This window comes from Mastigoproctus giganteus, chromosome 10, assembly GCF_048544385.1.
Source record: "Mastigoproctus giganteus isolate SK-2022 chromosome 10, ASM4854438v1, whole genome shotgun sequence".
Classification (NCBI taxonomy): Eukaryota; Metazoa; Arthropoda; class Arachnida; order Uropygi; family Thelyphonidae; genus Mastigoproctus; species Mastigoproctus giganteus.
This window is the reverse complement of record NC_143584.1, coordinates 221,334,905-221,359,114: the sequence shown is the minus strand read 5'-3', so window position 1 is coordinate 221,359,114 and position 24,210 is coordinate 221,334,905. Positions and strand designations below refer to the sequence as shown.

The 24,210-nt window shown below is 33.2% G+C and overlaps 1 protein-coding gene across 1 annotated transcript in view; it reads left to right on the top strand.

Moving 5' to 3' along the window:
* Positions 1–24,210, top strand: part of pic (DNA damage-binding protein pic) — a 172,862-nt gene that overhangs the window by 98,817 nt on the left and 49,835 nt on the right. Inside the window, exons 15-19 of the mRNA XM_090383568.1 lie at positions 9,582–9,677; positions 11,686–11,814; positions 17,841–17,968; positions 19,282–19,446; positions 23,549–23,814. Of these exons, the coding sequence (XP_090239694.1) occupies positions 9,582–9,677; positions 11,686–11,814; positions 17,841–17,968; positions 19,282–19,446; positions 23,549–23,814 (784 nt within the window). The remainder of the gene's footprint in view (positions 1–9,581; positions 9,678–11,685; positions 11,815–17,840; positions 17,969–19,281; positions 19,447–23,548; positions 23,815–24,210) is intronic.

The following is a 24,210-nucleotide window of genomic DNA, read 5'->3' as shown; positions in this document are numbered from 1 at the left end:
TCGGTCACTCTTGCTGTCCATGGTATCTTTAACATTCTTCTTTACATCCACATTTCAGATGCTTCTAGTTTTTTTGGAGGTGTTAGTTTTCAGTATCCGTGTCTTGGCACCATACAATAAAACTGACCAGATGTAACATCTCATCATCCAGATTCTAAGGTAGAGATCCTTCCCTTTGCACAATGCAGATCTGATTTTAAGAAAATACTGCCTGGCTATTTCACTCCTTGCTTTTATTTCCATATTGATTTTTGTTGTTGACCCAACAGTCTAAATATTTGATTTTGTCAACTCTCTCTATCAGCCATCCATTTAACATGAAAGGACATGTTAACATCTTGTTGACATTCATCCCGAGGCCCATTTTTTCACTTTCCTCATTCACATGATAGAGGTATATCTGTAAGTCCTGCATATTAATTGTACAAAGAACAGTGTCATCTGCATAGCAAAGGTTGTTGATCACTCTACCATTGACAGATATTCCTTCATTTCTTCCATCTAACGCTCTCTTGAAGATGACGTCCAAGTAAATGTTAAACGGGGGGAGGAGTACACATCCTTGCCTCACTCCATGTTCAATGTTGATGTTTCTGTCTTTCTGCCATCAACTACAACAGATGCCATTTGGTTTCAGTAGAGGTTTTTGATTATTTGAATGTCCTTTTCATCGAGGCCAGACTCCTCAAGGATCTCGATGAGCTTGGTGTGTTGGACTCGATCAAAAGTTTTCTCAGAGTCAGTAAAACAAAGATAAGCATCAAACTGATTAGTCTGAAGTCTCCACAAGTCGTGGTGTTTAGTTTTTTGGGAAAGGTGATGAATTTTGATGCCAGCCACTCCCGAGGGATATTGCCCAGCCCATAAATTCTGTTAAATGATGTTGATGTTTTTGTAGTCGAGCAATTTGACTATTTCCACTGTGATTTCATCAGGTCCTTTGGCTTTTTCCTTTTTCATTGATTTAATCATCCTCCCCACTTTGGATCTTAGGATGGATGGCCCTACCACTGCATCGTTGTCATCTAATTCATGTTCATCGGCGAAGAGATCTTTTATGTATTTATTCCACATGCCCAGTTTTTCTGATTCTTCCATGATAATCTCACCTTTGTCATTTTGAATTGAAGTTGGTTGTTTCCTTCTATTAATTCCTGAAATCTCTTTAATCTTTTTGTGAAGATTGAAATCATTGTGCTTTTCTTGCAGTGCTTCTATTTCTCACATTTTTCTGTGATCTATTCATCTCCTTGTACCTTAGTGCTCTGCACTTCTTCATGAGCATCAAAATTTAATCTGTCATCCAATTCTTCTTTGGACATTTCTCATAACCTAGAACTTCTGAGCCTGTTTCAGTCCAAATAGATTTAAAACTCTTCCAAAGATCTCCCATCTCTTCCTGCCTATGAATATGTTGCATTTTTTCATTAAGGCATTTCTTCATTAACTGATACATTTCTGGGTTTTTTAACTTCTCTAAGTCAACTTTCTTCATTGGTTGCTTTCTTCTAATAGCCTTCAATCTCAGCTTGATCTCAGTTATGACTGGATTGTGGTCAGAATCAATATCTGCACCGGTTGTTGTAGTTTTCTTGCCATGGTGATTGTTCTAGGGATAGAATAGTTCCATAGTTTCCCTGCTGATTTTCTGCATCGCAATGCTGTAATGACAAAATCTATCACTAAGCTTTCAGGACAATGACTGTTCAGATAGTTTCTATCCCCACTCATTGCATGTACTGTATGAGCTGCTGTCCTCGTCCAAAGGTGTTATTTAGAGCACACTCTAGGTATGTTGCCTTACTGTGCTAAAGAGCGATTTTGTATTAATATCCCCACAATATATTATTTGGTCTCAATGGTTTTTTTTTTTTTTTTTTTTTATTATGTGAACCCCAAACACGAGAGGTATTAGAACCTATAGGTGGGGAAGGTCATGGAAGTTATGTTCAAGAATGCATTAAAACAGGGGTGACCAACTGAATTTGTGATGGGATCTACTTTTTCAATTCAAAATGTGTCGCGATCTACCATCTCAAGAATTTCATTGCACATAGTTAAAAAGTTAATCAACACTTATTGAAAAATTTTTATAAATTTTAAAATTAAATACAATTCAGAATTCTTATTTTAAATTCATACATAATTAAATTTTTAATTTATGTGAAGGTTGTGTCTTCATGTCATCTGCCAAGCTTTCAAAGTCGGGGATATACTGTGATAAGACCAACTGTAAAGAATCTTCTGTATGCAAGTCTGTAAGAGTAGAGCGATTCTTCTTATTTGTTTGTTTAAAATACGAAAAGGCAGATTCACGCAAACCAAGCCGCAAAAAATCCAGATCTTAATATACAAGATAACTTAGTTTGTACCATTTACAGATTATAGGGATGTATTTTGTACCAAATATACTTCCATTTGGAAACAACTTTGGAGGCACCAGCCGTGCAATAAGCTTCACAGAATAAAAAAAAGATCTATGTTCATGACATTCGAGCTCATGTACAAATAGACAGGAAGAAGTTATATTGACAAGACTGTGCATTGGGCATACCTTCCTCACTCACATCCTGATTGATTGTCCATCCTATTCAGCCATTCAAACCACTTCCTTCCAATCATTAGCAAACTTGCAAGCTCCTCTAACCCTCTTTCATATACTTGGTGACAAAGCAAACCTAAGTGAGCTCTTTATATATATTAAACATCTTGAAATAATAAATTCACCTTGATATATCCATAAATCATTAAAATGAACATAGTGACTCTGACAGACACATATTGGCCCTAGTTGCCCTTGTGTCATGAAATTTGCATAACAACAACAACTAGTAGCTATGGTACTGCCGGCATGGCTCTCAAGGTTGTCAGAGCACACTTGCTCCCATCACCGCGACAAGGTGAAGACACCATTGAGGGGCAGTTAGTGCAATAGTATCATTTCAATACACAGTAAATCAGCCAGAGTTGTGCAGTGGCATTGTTACATAACATCTCATGTTGTGAATTTCTCCGCAACGAGTTGCCTATCTCGTTATACCTCGAATAAGTAATGCTTCCCTGGTAGAGAAGGCTATTGTTACTTATTCTTAGTGAGTATCACCACCCAGGCAGCCATTTCAGGGCTATTTGGTCCCTCATCAGTGAGTCGGTAGGAAAGGAATTCACAATATGAGATGTAATGTAATGTAATGATGCCACTGCACAACTTCAGTTTGTTTATTTTGTTTAGGAACGATGCACTAAACTTATATGATAGTAAATGCTTCTTGCAGGCTGAGACTTTTTAGTCCTAAGTTCTATATGTAACAAACTACACTTTACTTGGCAACTCTCATATTGTGAAATTAATTTACAACCAGGTTGTCAGCTGTTATACCATCAGGGTACCTATCCATTCAACAGTGAGGGGCCAAATAGCCTTGAATGGCTGTCTGGGTAGCAGTACTCACTGAGAATAAGTAACAATGGTTTTACCGTGGAAGTGTTGCTTATTTGATGTATAATGAGACAGGCAACTCATTGTGAGGGAATTTACAATGAAATGTTATATAATGATGCCACTATATAATATCGGTGTAAATACACCATAGTTAACCCATATATTTGAGCTACGATTGTAGCGTAGAAGGCATCGTTTTAATTGTATCTCATAATGTGGTTGCCTTCACAACAAGATGGCTACTATTGAATTACTTCAAATAAATAACGCTTCTCTAGTAGAGAAGACTATTGTTATTTATTTTCAGCGTATCACCACCCAGGTGGCATGTGGTACGCTGAAAATAAATAACAATAGTCTTCTCTACTAGAGAAGCGTTATTTATTTGAAGTAATTCAATAGTAGCTATCTTGTTGTGAAGGCAACCACATTATGAGATACAATTAAAACGATGCCTTCTACGCTACAATCGTAGCTCAAATATATGGGTTAACTATGGTGTATTTACACCGATATTATATAGTTAATTATCAAAACCCATAAGGATTATGCCTAGTGCATTTAATTTTCCAAATGATGCCACTGCACAACTTTGGTTTACTGTGTATAGAAATGATGCTATTGCACTTACTTATACAACAGCAAACAACAGCAATCTGTGGTTTTTTAGCCCTAAATCCTATATGTATTTTACTTCATGTTATTTATGCGGTTTTACATGGTTTATTGACTCCTAGAAGTAGAAATTAGAGAAAAGGCTTGAACCTGTTTCCTTCCAAAAGGCAAGCTGAATACACTAAATTGTTGTTGTTGTTGTTGTTGCTGCTGCTTTGGATCCAGCTTTGGGCATCCATTATTAAGAAAGTCAAGCATATAATAGGTTTCCTCTGAGTTTGGAGGAGACTTATCTGCTCAGTCTGTCACCGTCATTTTTTAAATATTTTAAAATTGTAATGGCTTTTTTCTTTCACAAGAAACTTTGACATGCTTGATTTTCCTTAGTATTAGTATAGGCCAGAAGATGCAAGAATTTATCAAATTTATCTGAAATAATATTTAATTATTTCAGAGCATTGTTTATATAATATTCAAATATTTCAGAGCACTGAATGACTACTCTAATCAGTGTGAAATGCTTGCTAATCTAAATACAGTAGAGCGTCGAAATCCAAACATCAATAATTTGAAAGGAAAATAATTCGAACGAGCCAGCATTCATTTTTTTATGCTAGTGCCATAAAATAATTACAGTAAGCACCATTTATTGTGATCACTTTTGTGAATTGAATTTTGAGTCTATTAAATGACAATTCTAATAAGCAAAAATCCGAAGAATATTATCCATAGGCTATAAAACTATAAAAATGAAGATATAAAGCACAAATCACAAAAATAAAAATTTATGCTTACGTACTTAATTAATATACATATAGTACTAATTAAACATAACGCTTTGTAATCAGTTATTCAATGCACACTTAATCTGATATTTCTGTTCGCTGACATTGGGGGGTTGTAAAATCTAAAACAGTAAAAAAAAAGATAAGCGCCAATCAGTAACAAAACACAGCACGCAAAAATTGTGACTAGTGATATTCAAGTAAAAAGATTCAAGCAACAGAGTTTTTACAGAATTTTATTTTACCATACTGGAGTTTTCTTTGTCTTTTAAAAGGAAGCAGAAATTTTTACCAATTGAATTGAAGATTGAGATTTTAAACAGGCTTTCAAAGGGAGAGAGCGGATCGTCGTTAGCAAAATTTTACTAGATTGGAAAGTCAACCATAACAGACATTAAAAACAACAAGGAAAAAATTTTAAAGTTCACATTAAAACTTGATTCAGATGGTGCAAAAAAAAAAAAAAAAACTGAGAGAACAGCTAATGACCCATCCCTTAAAAATGCTATTTATTTGTGGTTCACACAGGACGAAGTTTAGGAGAACCTATATCTGGATCTTTGTTATGTGAAAAGGCACTGGATTTTAACAAATAGGTGGTCCCTTTTAGAGCCAGTGATTTTATTTCTAAACTTACTAAACTTTTTTTTAGTCTCCAGAACAGTACTTTTGATAAGTTTGAAAATCCGAACAAATCACAAGTCCAAACTACCCCGGTACCAGTTAGTTCGGATTATCGACACTCTACTGTAGTTTCAACAGTAAGTAGAAATTTAGGAATACACTACCTTTATAACTAATTTTTGAAAAGTATTGTTTGTCACTTATAAATTCCCTGTTACACTACATGCACTTGTGCACTATCCTTTCAGAAGTATTCAAATGCTCCTTTAAATGTTGAAGAGAACAGTGAAAGCTGCAAGATTCATATGCTGGTAAGGAACAGGTATAAGACTGTGTGGGAAACATCTGATATATATAAGTAACAACAAGGAGAAATTGAAGTTAGAAGCTACAGTGTTCTTAAAGAATTCTATAATCATTGTAGTGTTAGAACAGGCTGTTTCAGCCTTATAAAGCCATAGTGTTAATGTCCATAAGTGTATGCACTAATCTTAATTAGCTGCACAGGTTTGGTTTTCATGGAAGAGCTGTGGCTGACATGTGAAGAAAGAAATCCTATTGAATAAGAAGGTGCACCACACAGTGATCAAATCTGACATTTCTCTTTCTGCCAATTTTATTTTCAAGTTTAATGATTGCCTTTTATTTTCAAGTTTAATGATGCTCTTGTCCTGTTATTGTTCATGTCGTGCTGAAGATTTTTGGTACATTGACTACTTCAGTCATACCATGCCATTTCATGTAGTTTGGTACTTCATGTGAGTTTTATTATAGTAGGGCCCCGCCCTACTATAATAAAACTCACATACCCTACTATTATAGTTTTATTTATAGTAGGGCCCCGCTTTTCGGCATTTCACTAATATGGTGATTTTGAACTATATCCATGTTTATTATGTTTGCTGCTTGTTCTGCTTTTTTGGCATGACGTGCTCAGCAGCAACAGCGTCCAAAAAGGGCCTCAGGTGCCATTTTATTGTCGGTGATTCAGTCTGTTTACAGCATGTGATAGTGTAAACATGTTATTAGGCTTTTATATGTATTCACAAGTGAAAAAAAGTTATGTTACACTTTTTGGCGAGGGTCTGGAACCTTGCCGAATGAGTAGGGCCCTACTGTATATATATTATATACAAATGTGTATTTGTGGGTTAATTGGCATGTTCTGTTGGTTGGAAAACCTGAATAACTTGGAGAAGGATACTATTCCTACCTCTGCCTCAGATTAGATGAATTCAGCCACAATTTAAACAGGGATATAGAGATACTGTGTGTACAAAATTGTACACCATGTATATAGTTTGGTGACTTTAGCTAGTACACAAATTATCTGTATACAAACAGTTTTCTGTATCTCTAAATTGGTTCATCTGTCAATTGCACTAAACTTTTAAGATAATAGTAGAAGTATTTATAAAAAAATTAAGCTTAGATTATGAAACTGTTCTAGGTTACTAGCCTTGGGTTTCCCTATTATACACACAGGTCAGAGTTCACAGAGTCTCTTTTTAATATGTCTGAAATAATTGTGTGGGTCAAAAACAAGGTAAGGAAAACACATTTTTCATAAAAGTAAGACAAAGTAATATATTTTCTCTCTTCCCATATAAATTTTGCAGAAAAATAACATCTTCATAAATTAAATGTTAACTTTCTATAATTTATTTTCTTTAATTATTAGAAAGGGCGGCCACCAATAACTTTTCCAAACTTAAATCTAAAACTACTATGCAATAAACACTTACTTTCAGTGTGACTCAACATAAAATATGTTGAGTCACACTGTTGAGTCATTTTAAAACATCATATTCTTAGTAGTTCTTTTAATGTTGTTTCTGAAATTCATGCAAAAGTGGGCCACCATTGCTTTAATTATATTAAAGTTTTCTTCTTAGTATGGTTATGAAAATAAAAATATCAAATCCTCTTACCTTGTTTCTAACTTTAATACTTGAAGAAATAATGAAAAATCTCAGCTTTATTAAAGGACATTTAATGCCTGTTATGCTTCCATTTGTCCATTTTTACAGATTAAAATCTTTAGAATGTTGACAACGAATGCTGGTAGAAAATTTGCACTACTGCTAAAACTGTTCATAAAATTAATAAAAATTTATATTTCTTCACTATTCTCTCAGAAAAATACTTACAAACAGTTTCTCTAATTAATGCTTGTTAAACTTTAAATACACTTCAAAAATTATGATATTATGATATAATTTTTTATGATATTAATGATATAATTATGATATTACACAAGAATAGCGATGAAAATCTGGCATAATTACACTCAGCACAATAGCTGTTTTTTCACATATAAAAATGAACTCCTCCTCCTGTTTTATAACTAACCATCAACTTTCTTAAATGAATGCCAGACTAGCTACGGCTAGTGGTCAAAAGAGTGTAACATACATCCGATAGAGAGTGAAGAGGTTAAGTAAGTTTGAAATTAATATTTACATTAATGGATATTATGCTCACAAATATGACTTGAGATGAACTAATAATATTATAAGGTGGCTACAGGTAAGTATCTAGGTAGACTAAATATTAAGAAATATGATCGTTACAAATGTTTTTCCAGTTTTACTTTTTCAAATAGTTATTGAGCAAACACAAATCAGTTAATTAACAGTCTACTAAGCCTAAAAGTGCTATAAAGTACGATTGAATTACAGTCTTTTCTTTTCAAAAAAATTACATTCTTTTAATGGTGCAAATTTTAACATCAGTTCAAAAAGTCTCACATAATGAAAATGAGTATACATAATTTTCTGCATGCTCCAAACAAGTACAAACTCACTCTACTGTCACAGATAAGTGACGTTCCACAACTAGCCTAGTCATCCCGTCCTCTTCTATATTCCATTGAACGCTTTTAGGATAGACTCAAATATGGGATCATGATGAGACCAGTATGTCCCACTTTGATTGTGTGGTGATGACTGCATTAAGGAATGATCATACTAAATTCCAACTGGCTATTATTGTGAACAAGGCAAAGATCTATGTTATTATTGTTATTTGGGTTTTTTTTTTTAGGAGCATTAGCAATTAAGGCCATATTGCTCCGGGAATATGCGGTGGTCATTCCCTGACCTTTCCGCATCCTCCGTATTTGGTGGTGACGGGCTCAAACCCCAATCTAATCAAGAAGCGTGTGCTACGCACTGCTGCTCTTTCCCACCTAGTTCTGTCATTTCAGGTTAAATTTGGACCCATATTATTAACTTTAATAAAAATCTATTTCTGTCATTTTAATATTTTTGAGAGAATATATGCTGTATATTATCTTCAAATATTAGCTGTTATTAATTCTCTAATGTTTTCGATTGACTTAAATCTTTCATTTTCATTTAGGGTTGCTAGGTGAGCTTAGAAAACCTGAACAGCTGTCGGGTTTTCTGAGATCAAGATGTCAAGTACCTTCAGCTTCTGGTTTCATTTATTTGTAACTTCTGGTTTTGTGCACTCACATCAGTGACTTCAAAGTAGATAGGCTTGTTGATTAGTTTTAATGAAATACTGGACAGACATGATGAAAGTTTGGTGCAAAAAAAAAAACAAAAAATTTTTTCACTCTTTTTAACTAAATTTAAAATTTATTCAGAACATGATCTGCAACTTTATTTAAATTTGATTGTGCAGCTTTTATTATCATTTTTAGATACATAAACAGTTGAGGGGTATATTTAAAATATGCATGCAAAGATACTTCATATGCACAGATTCAATACAGAATCTTATATTCATTGAAACAGTTGAAACTTGAATAAAAATGAAAAATGATAATAAAGACGAAAAATTAAACATTACAGTTCTATCCAAACAGGAACAATGGTTGCTTGCAAAATATATTAAAGCTCTAGAAAACAACTATAATGAAAACTGAATATAACTGAAATTAAACTAACTAACATATAAAATTTTAATATATTAATTATTTTGAAAATACTGGGCATGTCTGATATTTGCTCAATTTTTTTACCAGACAGTAAGCTGAAATACTGGGCTTTCCAGGTCAAAACTCACACCTTGCAACCCTATGTGCATTATGTATTATTTATGTTTATATGCTGCTTGAAATATAATTACAGTATGATTTTTTTCAGTCTTGCCCTAGCAAATGATAGTACCTTACTCATTGGCACTATTGATGAAATTCAGAAACTCCACATAAGAACAGTACCATTAGGCGAATCACCAAGGTAATGTGTGCGTGTGTATATATATATATATATATATATATTTAGCTGAAAAATTCCATAATGTTTAATAATATACAGTTAAGTTATCTTATTCTATTATGTTCTATTTATAATAAAAAAAAATATAAATACTAAAAAATATATATTGATTTTAAAGAGCCTTCTCAGCATAAAGGTTTCATCACTTGCCATCTGTTTAGAAAACATAGGGTTTGATTCCTGTTGCTGGTGGAACTTTATAAAGGCTACAATTGGAGCTATAATTAGCCAGTGTAAAATCTAGAGGTAAAGTGATATTATATCTATAGATTTCAGTGACAACGATATCAACATCAATCTACGTGTTGAATTTTTAAACAGCCACATCCTTTCATCACTAACCCTCTGGCTGTGACACATGCAACGTTGAACATCACTAACTCTATGGCTGTGACACATGGAACATGAAACTGCACTTGGGTAAACCCAGCAAGAGGTTTTTGATAAAAATGAGAGAGCCTGCTAGTAGAAGATCAGTAGATGAACCTCATGTGGTGCTACTGCCCAGTCCAGTAGGAGGTGTGCCAGAGATTAATCTAATCAACTTCTCCAGCTACCAGTCACCTGGCCTCTGCCACATTTGTTGGAAATGGAGGAATCTGGTTGATCCATTCATAATCATCACTAAAATGATTCACCATTTGGCAACTAGAGAACTTGTAGTCCACAGTAGTTGAGGAAAGTTCCTTGCATACTGAATTAAATACAAAAGATAAGTGACGGAAGTGATGCCAGAAATGATGTTTGTTGTGGAATGCCCAGCCTTGTAATCTGATATAAACTGACTCTTGAAGTCACTTCTCATGTTGAATGAGTTAACTTTTATCATCATCCTAATCAGTTATACCCAGTGGATGCACAGGTCACTATGATAGTTCAAATCAGTCCTTCTAGACTATGTGTTCTCCATATACTATTTCCTGTTATCCTCTTAAATCTTTAGCCCTAGTCAGTAAGTCCTCAATGCTTTCTTGATAGGTGCCTCCGTAGCCAGGCGGGAAGGAGCATCAGTGCGTAGCACATGCTTCTTGATTAGACCGGGGTTCAAGCCCGTCACCACCAAATACGGAGGTGCGGAAAGGTCAGGAATGACCACCGCATATTCACGGAGCAATATAGCCTTAGTTGCTAATGCTCCTAAAAACCAAATAACAAACAAACAAGCTTTCTTGATACTATTGATCTATCTTTCTCATTGTTTGCCTCTGTGGCTGTTACCTTTTATTTTTGCTTCAGATGCCTCTTTTGCTGATCTTCCTTCTCCCATTGTTTCTACTGTCTCATGCCATTTTAAGTTTGCTTCATTTAATTTAGTTAAAAATTTCAGAACTGAGAAAGAAACCATAACTAAAAAAAAGCGAAAATAGAACAGAAAGATATTTTAGAAATTTGGAATAAATACTTTGATGAATTGCTAAACAAAGGCTCTGAAGATGTCACTGAAGAACACAAAGGTTGAAACGACAGAGAAATTTATGCTATCACTATCCCTATTTATAGAAAATATCAAGTATGGAATGGCAGCTGATTTAGATAAAATTAGACTCAAAATGCTGAAAGCTGGGGAAAAACAATGTTACGTGGTTACATCGCATTATCGGGAAGCTGTTTCCTAGGGGATTGCATTGAAACATTAATAGCACCAATATAAAACAGAAAAATATCAAGAAAAACATCGCAATACATATGAAAAATATCACGTGTATTGTGATGGCAACCAAAGGTGGTGTAATAGTCCTGAAAAGCTTTAATTATGCATTTATAATCATGCAGATGTAGAGGTGAATTATGAAAAATAAAAGCTTCTGCTATATATTTTATTGAAAAGTTTGTAGTTTATGAACTATGTAGTATCTGTGTTTTTTTTTTTTCTGCTTTACTGAACATTATCTTTCTCTTTCCCGTTTGCAACAGTCTCGAAAATGTAATATCTGAAGTCTTATTTTTTTTCTTTTTTTTACATATTTAGACGAATAGCCTATCAGGAAGCAACACAAACATTTGGTGTGATCACTGTACGACAGGATATTCAAGACAGCAGTGGCTTAACACCAACAAGGCCAAGTGCAAGTACTCAAGCCCAGAATGTTACTCACAGGTAATTCTTCATTGCATGACATAAATGTAGGATTAAGAGAATGAGTATTACTTCCTGTGGAATATTATTGCAGGAAATAGTATTGAGGGTACATAAATTCAAACTGAGAAAGGATGAGTGCAGGGTAGATGTGTGGAAATTTGCCTTCAGCAGTGGGTGGTCAGTTGTTGGAGCAAACTCCCATCTGGTGTTGTAGAGGTGGATAATTTGAATAAATTCAAGGAAGAACTAAACAAACTGTTAGAGGGAATGGGGAAGGACAGGTGATATGAGAAATGTTAACTTTTTTTTTTGCTAATGCTGTATAAGCTTGCTTTCTTGTATCTTTTGTCAATATTAATACTATATTTTTACATTTTTGAAAAAAAAAAAATTATAAACATCAGATTATCAAATTAAACTAATATAGGATGTTAACCAATTAATGAAACATCTTTAATTATTCATTGAAATGAAAGCACTTCACCTGTGTAAAATTTAGAATCTGTTTATTACCAATAGTCTAAAAATCATAGATTTTGCATATTTTCTCCTCCGCTTCTTCAGTGTCTTTACTGTTGTCACAAAAAAAAAAAAAAAAAAAAAATCACGTGTACCCTGTATGCACAAAAGGTGTTTTATGTGTAAACATCTTTTAAAACTGAAATTTAGTAGGTGATGACACCTACTAAATTTCAAACAGCTAGAACCAAAATCATGAACGATGTAATTTATGCTCATGCCCGCTACCTACTCTTCTGAATCAATGTTAGTGATAAATGGGATATACACGCCCACTGCTTATTCTACCGCATCAATGTTCGGAAGAGGTTAGGCCAATAGCTTAATTACCCATTTGTTGAATAGTATGATTGCAAAAATACAAGTATTTGTATTGTTACAATCATGTTATCATGTTACTCTGTCATGCTTTGTCACAAATTACACACGCAGCACTATGAGATCTGCAAGTAACGACAGTATCCACGCATAATATGCTATCGAAACTGACTTGGCTCAGGATCTCAATGAGTACAGGTGCGAGATGGTAATGCTACACATTCCATTTCGCAATGAGGAAACAGACACTGTCAGAGATGAAATATGTCAAGATCTACGACAACAATGAAGAGCTCATACTAGATCATAAATTGTATGAATCAGACTTGGACATTTGCAGAATAATTGAAATATGTAAGACGATGTGTCAAGACAATGACGATGGTGACCCTGATGAAACGTGCGGTGGTGACCTGCATTGCTTTGTAATGCAATTGCGAGAAGAAGACCCTTTTCGAAACTTACAATTATCCAAACAGTGAGATGAATGAGGATCTAAAGCTCACCACGCTGAATTGACTCAGCACAATTGCAAAGAAACGTGAAAACTTGATGACCAACAAGGACTTCTGCAACTTAATGAGAATGGCCAATGACAAACAAAAGATTCTACTCATACATGTAATTTGGGGTCTGTTATCTCCCAATCATGAACTAATTCAAATATTCTTGACCGACCCAGCTGGTTGCAGAAACGTTTATGATTGCCTCTTGATGGAAATGTACAATCGCTTCAGTAATACAGATGTGTACTGTGATGCATACATTACATATACTTCAACTGGTAAGGCTGAAGAGCATGTAATGTAATGATCTTGTATGTGTTCGTAGCTGGTTTATGCCAGCTCTGATAAGATCCAAGATCACATCCCATGTCATCTGCATGATCTCCTCTCCCAACTGTGCTTTTCTTTGTTATGAAATGGAAATTACATCATTTCCGCATCGCAAAATCGTGACAAATTGATTTTAGTACTGTCCGAAATTTGATAGGTGCAGCCAAAGATGTTTACACATCAAAAACCCTGAAAGACAATGTGATATAGTAATAAATAGATTTTAAACCTTACATAGGTGAAGTGCTTTTGTATTTAGTATTTTGATAAAGATAACCTGTGCCACATGCCATTTAGATATTGTATTAGTCTTAAAATATTGTACATTGAAAACAGAATGCTATGTTTAAAATTGTAATAAGTATACTTTCATGTGAATGTCGTCTTTTATCATGTGGGCTATGAAAGTTGTAGATCACAAACCCCTTTTAATGTCCTCTCTCTATAAATAAATTTTTAAAAAAATGCCTGTTAGTCTTTCTGTCTCTCATTCTGTCCTTTATCAATTCTGACCCCATGGACAATCAGGGCAGCTAAACCTGCATGACTAAACCCTTTTTCATTTGGAGATGGTTTAGATGCTTAGTTTTGATGTTCACAGGGTAATGAGTCACTATGTACCAAAATTGATTGAGCAACTCCAGAATAAAGTGGAGAAGTAATGTTTTGATCTAGAATTTTGACACAACCTGTTCCCCTCCTGGTATTATAATACCAGATAGTGATTTTTCATTTGCCTCAGTACCTTTTTTGCAAAAAAATGCAACTCATTAAAGTTGGCATAGAACCTACTTCCCTCCCCCCCCCACACACACATGCAAACACCACAACTGATACAGGATGATAACCAATAGTAATAGGGTGATGACCTAGGATACCTTCCTGAGATTATGAGAATAGATTTGGTCATTTTAGTTAAGTAATTCATCAGTAGTGAGCAGTTTATCAAAAAAAAAAAATTGCAGTGCCTGTTGTCTCTTTATGGTTGATACAGTAGTATCTGTAGTGAAACAGTTGTCTTTCTTGTGGCTTTGAATTTCTCTTGGGGATATAGTCAGTGCAACATGCTACCTCTTCTGTAATAAACAGAGACAAGGAAAATTTATTTTTCTTCCTTTTATCTGATTTAATCAGCTGTTTCTGATTGTGACAGCTCTCTCTCTCTCTCTGAAAAAATGTATGTACACAATATATGTACTGAAAAAATGTTGTGTAGTAGAAATGCATGCATTTCTACTACACAACATTTTTTCAGTACATATATTGTGCTTTACAACATGAGTAAAAATTTGAGCTGCTTTCCATAGATATTAGCATTAGTAGTGGCAACTAATGATAGAAAGCAAACTTATACAGCATCGGCCAAAAAAAAAAAAATTTTTTTTCCCCCTTTTACTATTTCTAAAAATGGAACTCAAATCCTTTTCACTTCCTAGAAGTATTACAACAAAAAAAACAGGCATGATATTTTTAAAATTAGTTTAAATTATTTACTCACAGTAATTTTCACATTAATCACATCTAAAGTAACACATCTGCTAATTCTTTTAAATTCATTTATAAACTTTAATCAAAATAAAATTATTATATTAAAAACAGTATAATGCAATTACAAAGTTAAACTTATAATCAACTGCAATTCAAATTGAACTTTCAATTTGAATTGCAATTTATAATAAGGTATCTCTTGTTGATTGTAATCCTCTCTGACTGTGGCTTTGCTTATTCATGCTTACCTTTGTACTCTCCAATTTTGCTGCTCATAGTTTCCTGTTTTTTTTTTTTGTTTTTTTTTAATTCACAGTGAATATGTTGAGTTAATATTTAGTAAATTATTAGATGAGTCTTGATGAAAAACATTTAAAGCATTTCAGATATCATAACTGTTTATTATTACCTATTATAATAACATTATTACCTATTATTATAACTATTTATTATTAAATAATAATAATTAATAATTATTTATTATTACTATTTATTTTTTGTATGCTGTAGTTAATTTTTTGACATATTGTAAAATTGAAAAAACATACTGTGCATCATACGAAATTATTTTTAATATACAAATATGAAAATATCGTAAAAAATTGATACTGTAAAAATTAATGAAATTGTTGAGAGTTCATTGATAAGTTATGCACATTATTTGTAAAATAAAACTGTAATGGTTATTTTTAACTTTGGATGTGTAATTGTTCTGCAAAGTGTAAACCATTTTAAGTCATGAAGTACCTTCCTATATATTATGGATTATTTAATAAATTTACTAATTGGATAATTTTTTGGATTAAAATAATTGGATTATTTTATAAATTTACTTAGTTCACTTTCCATTTTGTTCTCAAAAAAGGATGGTTTTGTTTTGCTACATAGATACTTGGTCATTAGTGAGTTCAGTTTTCATTTTTATCATTGACAGTCGGTCTCAGTCTCCAGCTACATCTTTGATTCTATTGAGGCTGATCCTTCTTTAACTTTTCAGGATTGCTTGAAAAAAATTAGCATTCTTGATGGGTATAGAAGGCATTCAAGCATTCTGGGATGAAGACAAATTCATGTAGGATTGCTGCTGCTGGAAGAAATTGTGGGCAGATTGTGTCAGTTATTTTCAAAGATTTCCCAACATTCGAGGAGAGGTACAGATATTGCTGCACTAGCTAGAAATGTTAGAGAAGGATTTCAATCTACAACAAGAGGAGGTAGATCTGTTAGCATCACAGCCAGAGGAACTGACTAGTGAAGATGTAAATGAATTTTCAACAAGAAAAGGAAGATGATGAAGAGGCAGAGAATTTGAAACAAATTAGCAGCTAAGAAACAGCAGATTTCAAAATGAACAATGAAATTAGGGTGTAATTGTCATGGTTGATCTTGAACTAAAGAAGGAAAATTGAAGATGCTGGTGTACTTTATGAAAGAACTATGATGAAATTTAAAGGAAAAATAAATGGCTTTCTTGCTTACAGGATTCTTGAAGCTGATTTCAAGCTCAGTTTCATCTATCTCATTCATAACTAATTTCTCATTTTTCACTTTCCTAATATGTGAAGTGTCATATGTAATGCCTCCTTTGGATTACTAAAAAGTTAAAAGCTTATAGTTTGTTAATTATAACTTACATTGTTAATTTTCTTATATATATAATAAAAAATTGTTTCTATACTTTAGAACTGACCTAAAATGAAATTCTCCATTTTCCATTACTTCAAGTATTTTTCTTTGTAATATTTAAAATGTGAGGCTTTACGTTATTTTGGGATTACTGTTTCCCAGGTATTACACCTGGGAAACAGTAATCCCAAAATAACGTATTCACTTGGTGGAGTTCAACTAAACCCAGTACTGGAGGAAAGGGACTTGGGTGTTACGATACGGTCAGACATGAAATTCTCTGAGCATTGTAAACAGGTTGCAAGAAAGGCCCATGGTGTCCTATCGATGATCTATCGAACTTTTGCAAGTAGAGATAGGGACGTGATAATCCCATTATATAAGGCTTATGTTAGACCACACTTGGAATACTGTGTTCAAGTATGGAGACCGCACCTAAAGAAAGACATCGAGCTTCTTGAAAGGGTGCAAAGAAGGGTAACTCGCTTGGTGAGATCGGTAAAAGGGCGTCCTTATGAAGAAAGACTTCGAATATGTGGGTTGCAGAGTTTGGAAACTAGACACCTTAGAGGAGATTTGATTGAGGTGTTTAAGGCTCTGAGAGCATCAGTAAAATGAATGAGGACAAAATTTTCAAGATTATAAATGATGCTAGAACTAGGGGACATAAATTCAAGTTACGGGGGGAAATGTTTAGATTGGACTGCAGGAAGTTTTATTTTAGCCAGAGAGTTATAAATTACTGGAATAAGTTGCCTGCATGGGTGGTGGAGGCCAACAGTTTGGGGAAATTCAAAGGTCATCTGGATAGTACTTTCGGGTAAGGGAAGCGCATAGGATGATAGGATTAGTTTCCTTTTTATTTATTTTTTATTTCATTTTATTATTTTTATTTATTTATTAATTATTATTATTTATTTATTTATTTAATTTTTGTTTTTATCATTGTTTTGTTCGGATTTTTTTTTTTTTTTTTTTTGGCTGGTGCAGCATAAGCCATAGGCTTTCTTGCACCATACGGCCGTTACTAATACTAATACTGTTCCCAAACCTCCATGATCAATGAGGGATGTCTGTATTAAAAATTTGACAGAAATCCAGAGTTGGGTAGCATTTTAAAGCAGAAAATTGATGACATTACATTTTTTTAAAAATCAAAACCAACATTTTTTTTAAAATCAAAACCAGTATTGCAGCATAGTTTATTTGCAGTGATTTGTTGTTGTTGATTATAGAATAATGTGTAATCACTTCTAGTTCTAGCATGACTTCAGTTCTAAAATTAGGAAATAATGCAGTTGTGGGTAGCAGTAGCAGTGGGGAACAGTATGGACAAGAGGTGGAGGTACATAATCTACTTATTGTGGATCAGCATACATTTGAAGGTAAGAAAAAGTGTAAAAGAAGTTATTTATTATAAATTCATTTCATGAAATGGATTTATAATTTTTTTATATGACCTTGCAGAAAGCAGAATAAAACTGATACTTTTTCTACTAATTTAAGTGCATTACCAATTACTTATGTGCATTTCTTTTTCTCATTTTATAAATGTTTAGTGTTCATTTTATTTGTTGTAATAATTTGCTCTTAAAACTTTATTTTTATATATTTGTGTTCTAAGTTCTGTTGTGATTATGATATTTAATATCTACATAATCATACTGTTAATCATACAATATAAAAGTCATGGCAAGTTTATATTAGTTTTATATCTTGTGCACCTATTTGTGTTATAATGAAATCCTGACCTGAATGTGTAAATACAATAATTCAAACTGTAAATTCAAAATTATACTTTTTACTTTCTAACTTTTATAATGCTTACCAATATTTATAAAATGTAGCTCCATCTAATAGTATGACTTTAAGTGAATTAAAATGTTTACATTGTTGTTTTCTTAATATAATGATACTTTTTAATAATCCCAAGTTGAGTATATAAGATCAACCAGGAGACCCCAGAACAGAGAATGGTGGAGTCTTTACACGTAAGGAAAGGTAACAAATCAAGGTCAAAATTAAAAGTTTTTAAATGATTAAATTAAATTACTGAGTTTAGATAAAGCACAATTCACATTTTTACATGAACTTATTTTTATTAAATGAATCTGTCTGTATCCTTTATTTTGTGACCACTGTCATATGTACAGTATGCATACTATACTGTTTGCACGGCCGACCGGGCTACCCAGGTTGGTAAAGTGCCTACCTGGCAACCCAAAGGTCGCGGGTTCGAATCCCGACTCGGGCTTGGATCAGAGTAAAATGCAAAAACTTTGGGGGGTGCATTATGGCCACAGGAGCCGATGCGCCAACAACTAACTAAAAAAAAAAAAAACTGTTTGCACAGTTATATGTACAGTTATACTGTACTGGGCTACATTGAGATCAAGTTATTCATTATTGCAGAATTTGGTGAATGGTGATCAAACTTTACTAGTCTATTCACGTTTTAAGTTAACTTGATGAGTTCTAGTGAGAGGCTGGTGCAACTATAATTCTAATGAAACGTTAGCATGGTTTACTTTTCCTGTCATTTGTTTGAAAATGCATTTTATATTTTATTTTAAGATTACTCTCTTAAAATAAATAACATAAAACGGTGATTAACAGTAGATTAGTCCTACACGAGAACTGCAATTCTATTAAATGGTAATGATGAGTATGCTTTACACAGACATATTTTTTGTTTTAGTGTTACATGCCCATCAGTTCATGGCCAGTGAATATGCTATCAGCATCATTTCTACAAAACTTGGAGAAGATCCAAACACCTATTATATTGTTGGCACTGCAATTGTCATACCAGATGAGTCTGAACCAAAGCAAGGAAGATTCGTTATTTTCCACTGGGCAGATGGTGAGAGTTATCTTTGTCTTTATTAGGTAAAAAAAGATTCCATAAATATTCTGATGTTTTTGTAAATTTGTGGCACGTTAAGAACACTGAAGTACACTATTCATTGTTATTCATGCATAAAATTTTAGATCACCTGCTATTCTTTTGTTTTTTTGACCTAACATTTATGGTGAAGTACAGATAAGCTGTTTGATAATAAAAAATATAGTAACTTATGCAACATAATCCATCGATGTGCATAATTTCTTTGTATGCAACATCTTATTAAGAAAGTTATGTCATGCATTGTATGATTTTTGCTGAATCATCCTATAAATTTTATATACAGGGTGATTCAGGAGGAATAGTAAATATTTTGGGAGGTTATAGTACCGATTATTCTGAGTAAAAAAAGTTCACATGAACATGTGCCCAATTCTAAATGGATACAGAAGTACTGTTTGAAACTGGCACGCACAGCTCCCTGAATCAGATTTGATCAAGAAGTAGTAATAACCTGACACTATTTGATGTTAAAAGTGTTGTTAAGAATGCCACACATCTTCACACCTCCTGAATATGCTGATATGGTGTTTGTGGTAAAGTGCTACTGCTGCTTGTAGAGAATACCGTTGACTGTTTCCTAACTGCAGAATACCAGATTCAAGAGCGTTTACTAGTGTTTACACCAAACTGCATGAGACTGGTACAGTTCCCAGCGCTCATATTTCTTCTGAATGTGCAAATGAACAAAATGTGGATGAACTAGAACACATTCTTCAATCGGTAGAACGTAGTCCTACTATTAGCACACGAAGAATTTCTATGCATATTGGTGTTCCAAGGACAAGAGTATGGTGAACATTAAGTGAGTTTGGCTTGTATCCATTTCACATACAGCGGGTGCAACACCTTCAACCAGGAGATGACACCCAGCAATTGGAATTTTGTTGGTGGGTAAATGTTAATCGCCGATTAATTCCATTAATACTGTTCAGCAAACAGTATTAATGGAATTGTGGTCAGATGAAAATCCACATGTCACTGTAGAAACAAATTTTCAACATCGCTTCTCTGTAAACATGTGATTTGGTATTATTGACAATTAGTTGATTGGGTCTGGTGTATTACAAAATCTTCTTACAGGGCCCATTTACCTAGAATTTCTGCAAAACGAACTTCTGCTATTATTGGAGGAGGTTTCCTTAGCTACAAGGAAAATACGTTGGTATGTACTTTCAGCATGATGGAGCTCCTGCACATTATACCCATCTGGTGATACAATATCTAAATCGAACTTTCCCTGAACTATGGATCGGCTGCCATGGTCCCGTTCATTGGCCACCAAGGTCTCCAGACCTCACTCAGTTACATTTTTGTTTGTGGGGATGGATGAAAACCACAGTATACAAAGAAAAGGTGAATACAAGAGACGAATTGCTTGCTCACGTTTTGGATACTGCTGCCCTCATAAAGGAATGCCAAGACGATCTCAGGAGAACAACACTTCATATTACCACAAGAGTTGCAAAGTGCATTGCGGTGGGATTTTCGAACATTTATTGTGAACTGTAAAGAATTTGTCAATTATTTGTGTTTTGTATCATTCAAAAAGTCAATAAATCCAAACAATAAGTCATTTTCATTCTTTAATACCTCTCATAATGGCTTTGTGCACACCAGTTTCGAACAGCTGTATCTCCATATCCATTGATAATTGGACACATGTTTTTATGAACTTTTTTACTCAGAATAATCGGTACTATAACCTCCCAAAATATTTACTATTCCTTCTGAATCACCCTGTATATATTGCCATTTACAGTAAGAACCACATTACAAGTACTGTTTTAACAAAAATTTCATTATAATGAAAATATTTACAGGTCTCCCAGCCGAATTTCTTTATTAATAATAATATGTCAATCTCATTTGGGTGAAATAATTCTGGCAAAAATTGAGTACAGCAAATTATTTTCAGTCCTGTGCCTAAAATTATTGGTTAGTATATGTGAAAATTGAGTTTCTTCCCTTATATTGCAAAATCAGTTATGGGAGGATTTGATTGGGTCAAAAAATAATAAAATTTTAAAAGATGTGGCAAAAGAGTTTAGTTTTACACCCTCTGTTAAATTTTCCACAGTATACCATTACTCAAATTTAATTTGGTAATGGCGTACCATCACATTTTCACCCTTATTCCTTCCCTTAAAAAACCAGGTGGTGTCAGATGGTGCAGTCTGTGAGATGACAAATTCACATGCTACTTTTCTTTATTGTTATTATTTTTCCCTAGTGAGGAAAAAAAAATGCTCAAATCAAAGAAAACATTTCCAAAAAAAAAAAAAGCCTTTGAATTAGTAATCTAATTTAACTTAATGTAGCCTGAATCCATAAATTTCAGTAAACTTGAATTTTCATATTAATGCATAAAAAATTAAATTATAAAAAACGAATTAATACTTGCAGAGTATCAATAAATTATATTTACTGACCATATTTCTGAAAATACAGCTTATAAGTATAGTATTTCTTATTAAATACAATATGATTAAAACAGTAACCACATAAACAAGTAAGATCACATGAAGAAATTTTTTTTTTCTTGTGTATTACATTTTTTCCCCCCATTTTATTTTATGATTTGTATATTAGCGACTTTAAAGTTGATATTTATGTAAAATAAAATGAAAATTGCTATTTCTAGATATTAGAAAGATGCGACAGAATTTCATTGAACAAATGACAGTTCTCTTGAAATAATTTTCAGCATTGAAATAATATTCATTATAATGAAATTTCAGGAGAATGAAATGATTTATGTACCCTTCCCCTCCTTATTTACGCAACTCCATTTACTTCAGCTGCTTATCATTTTTAGATGCACTGTTAATCAGGGAACCAAACAGTGAATGAAAACTGTTTGTCAGCTCTTACACCAAGAGAGCTTTAGCAGTTTGAAATAATGCTTTTAGGAACCAAGAATTATCTAGGATTTTCACTTTATTCTACAATGTTGACTACTCGCTCAAAAGAGTGATGGACATCAGTTATGATTGCTGGCACAACAATATCCATAGTGACACTGTCTCAAACTTCCTGCAGTGTATATATCACAGGAAGTTCTGTAATAATCTGTCCCACTGAGATTCTTGAAGAATCTCAGCGGGGTATAATGACGATCCAATTTTTACATCTCACACACTAAATCTTGTCAGTGACATATGTTGTTTAATAACATATATAAGCTATATTCCTCACACCAATTTTAGCCTTGAATCATTTTCCAGTGCTTCCTTCATTCTTGCTACTGAATTACCATTTTTATGCAAGCTTTTTATTCCTCTTGAAAGATTATCCTTGATTTCATATTTTGATAAAATTTGAAAGAGATGATTTCTAGCTACTTTTTATGTGTGCTTTTTTCAAAAAGGGCAAAATTAGAATAATGGGAAATTTTTTAATTGAGAATAAACAATTCTCAAAATCATGTCGCGTAGGTATTTAAATTATGCACTCTGATTCAATTCCACTTTCTTTTTATAAAAAACTTTTCAATCAGTTACATTTCCTTGTGTGTAAGTTTATTTAAAAACTTAGCTTTCAGTTAAGAGTGAACTTTTTTTTTAGAACTCTAGTTTTATTATAAACTGGAATTAATGGCTAAATTTCAGTTATTGGCATTCCACAGGATGTGAAGGGAGTTTTACTAAAATAAATAACAAAACAGTATTTGTACAGCATAACATCACTTTTGTATCTAGCTATATAAGTAAGAGCAGACTAAAGTTTATACAAAAACATCATTATACAATATTTCATATTATTAATCATTTAATAGCAAGTTGCCTAGTCTTAACTTTTAATAAGTACCACTTCCCCCAGGGGACAAGCATATTGCTCCTTTTTTGAAGTTTAAGACCAAGCAACTTGATATGAAATTTTTGTGCAAACTTTGTTTGCCTTTATGTAAAAAAAAAGAAAAAAAAGAAGTGATGCTGTGCATTACCTGTACAAATGCTTTATTCTTCTAATAGCATGGGGCCTACTAGTGCTAAAGTTTACGTGGATAAAGAATTATTTTAAATCTGATGTATGTTAATTTTTTTTTTTTCTATTATAGGGAAACTGCAACAAGTTGCTGAGAAAGAAATTAAAGGAGCTCCATACACATTAATGGAGTTCAATGGAAAACTGTTAGCATCAATAAATAGTACAGTTAGATTGTTTGAGTGGACAGTGGATCGAGAGCTTCATAATGAATGTAGTCATTTTAATAATATTATTGCCCTCTTCTTAAAAACTAAAGGAGATTTTATCCTTGTTGGAGATATAATGAGGTCCATGTCTTTGTTGGCATACAAACCACTTGAGGGAAGTTTTGAAGAGGTAAAGCTTTATTTATCATCAAGAATGACTTAAACATATTTAAACAGTGATGTTATTGTTTAGTAGAATGAGTTTAATTTGTAGAAAAAATTTGATAATTTATGGTGAAAATAATTTTAATCTGGTATGATATTTTCGGTAGCTATTCTAAATAGTTTAAACAATAAATCACTGTACTTGACTTTGATGAATAAATGGATATTGATTGATTTGAACAGCAAGTAAAAAACTCAAGTACTTTTCTTGCAATAGATCTGAAGAATTGTATGAAAGTTTTACCGTTCACTTCCCACATTAGTAACATACTAGAGTTATAAAGTCGAAGCTCTTTAAAGTGACCTTCTTTTTAACGTCCCACATGTTGTAACGTCCTATGTGGTTAGTCCCAGCCAATTT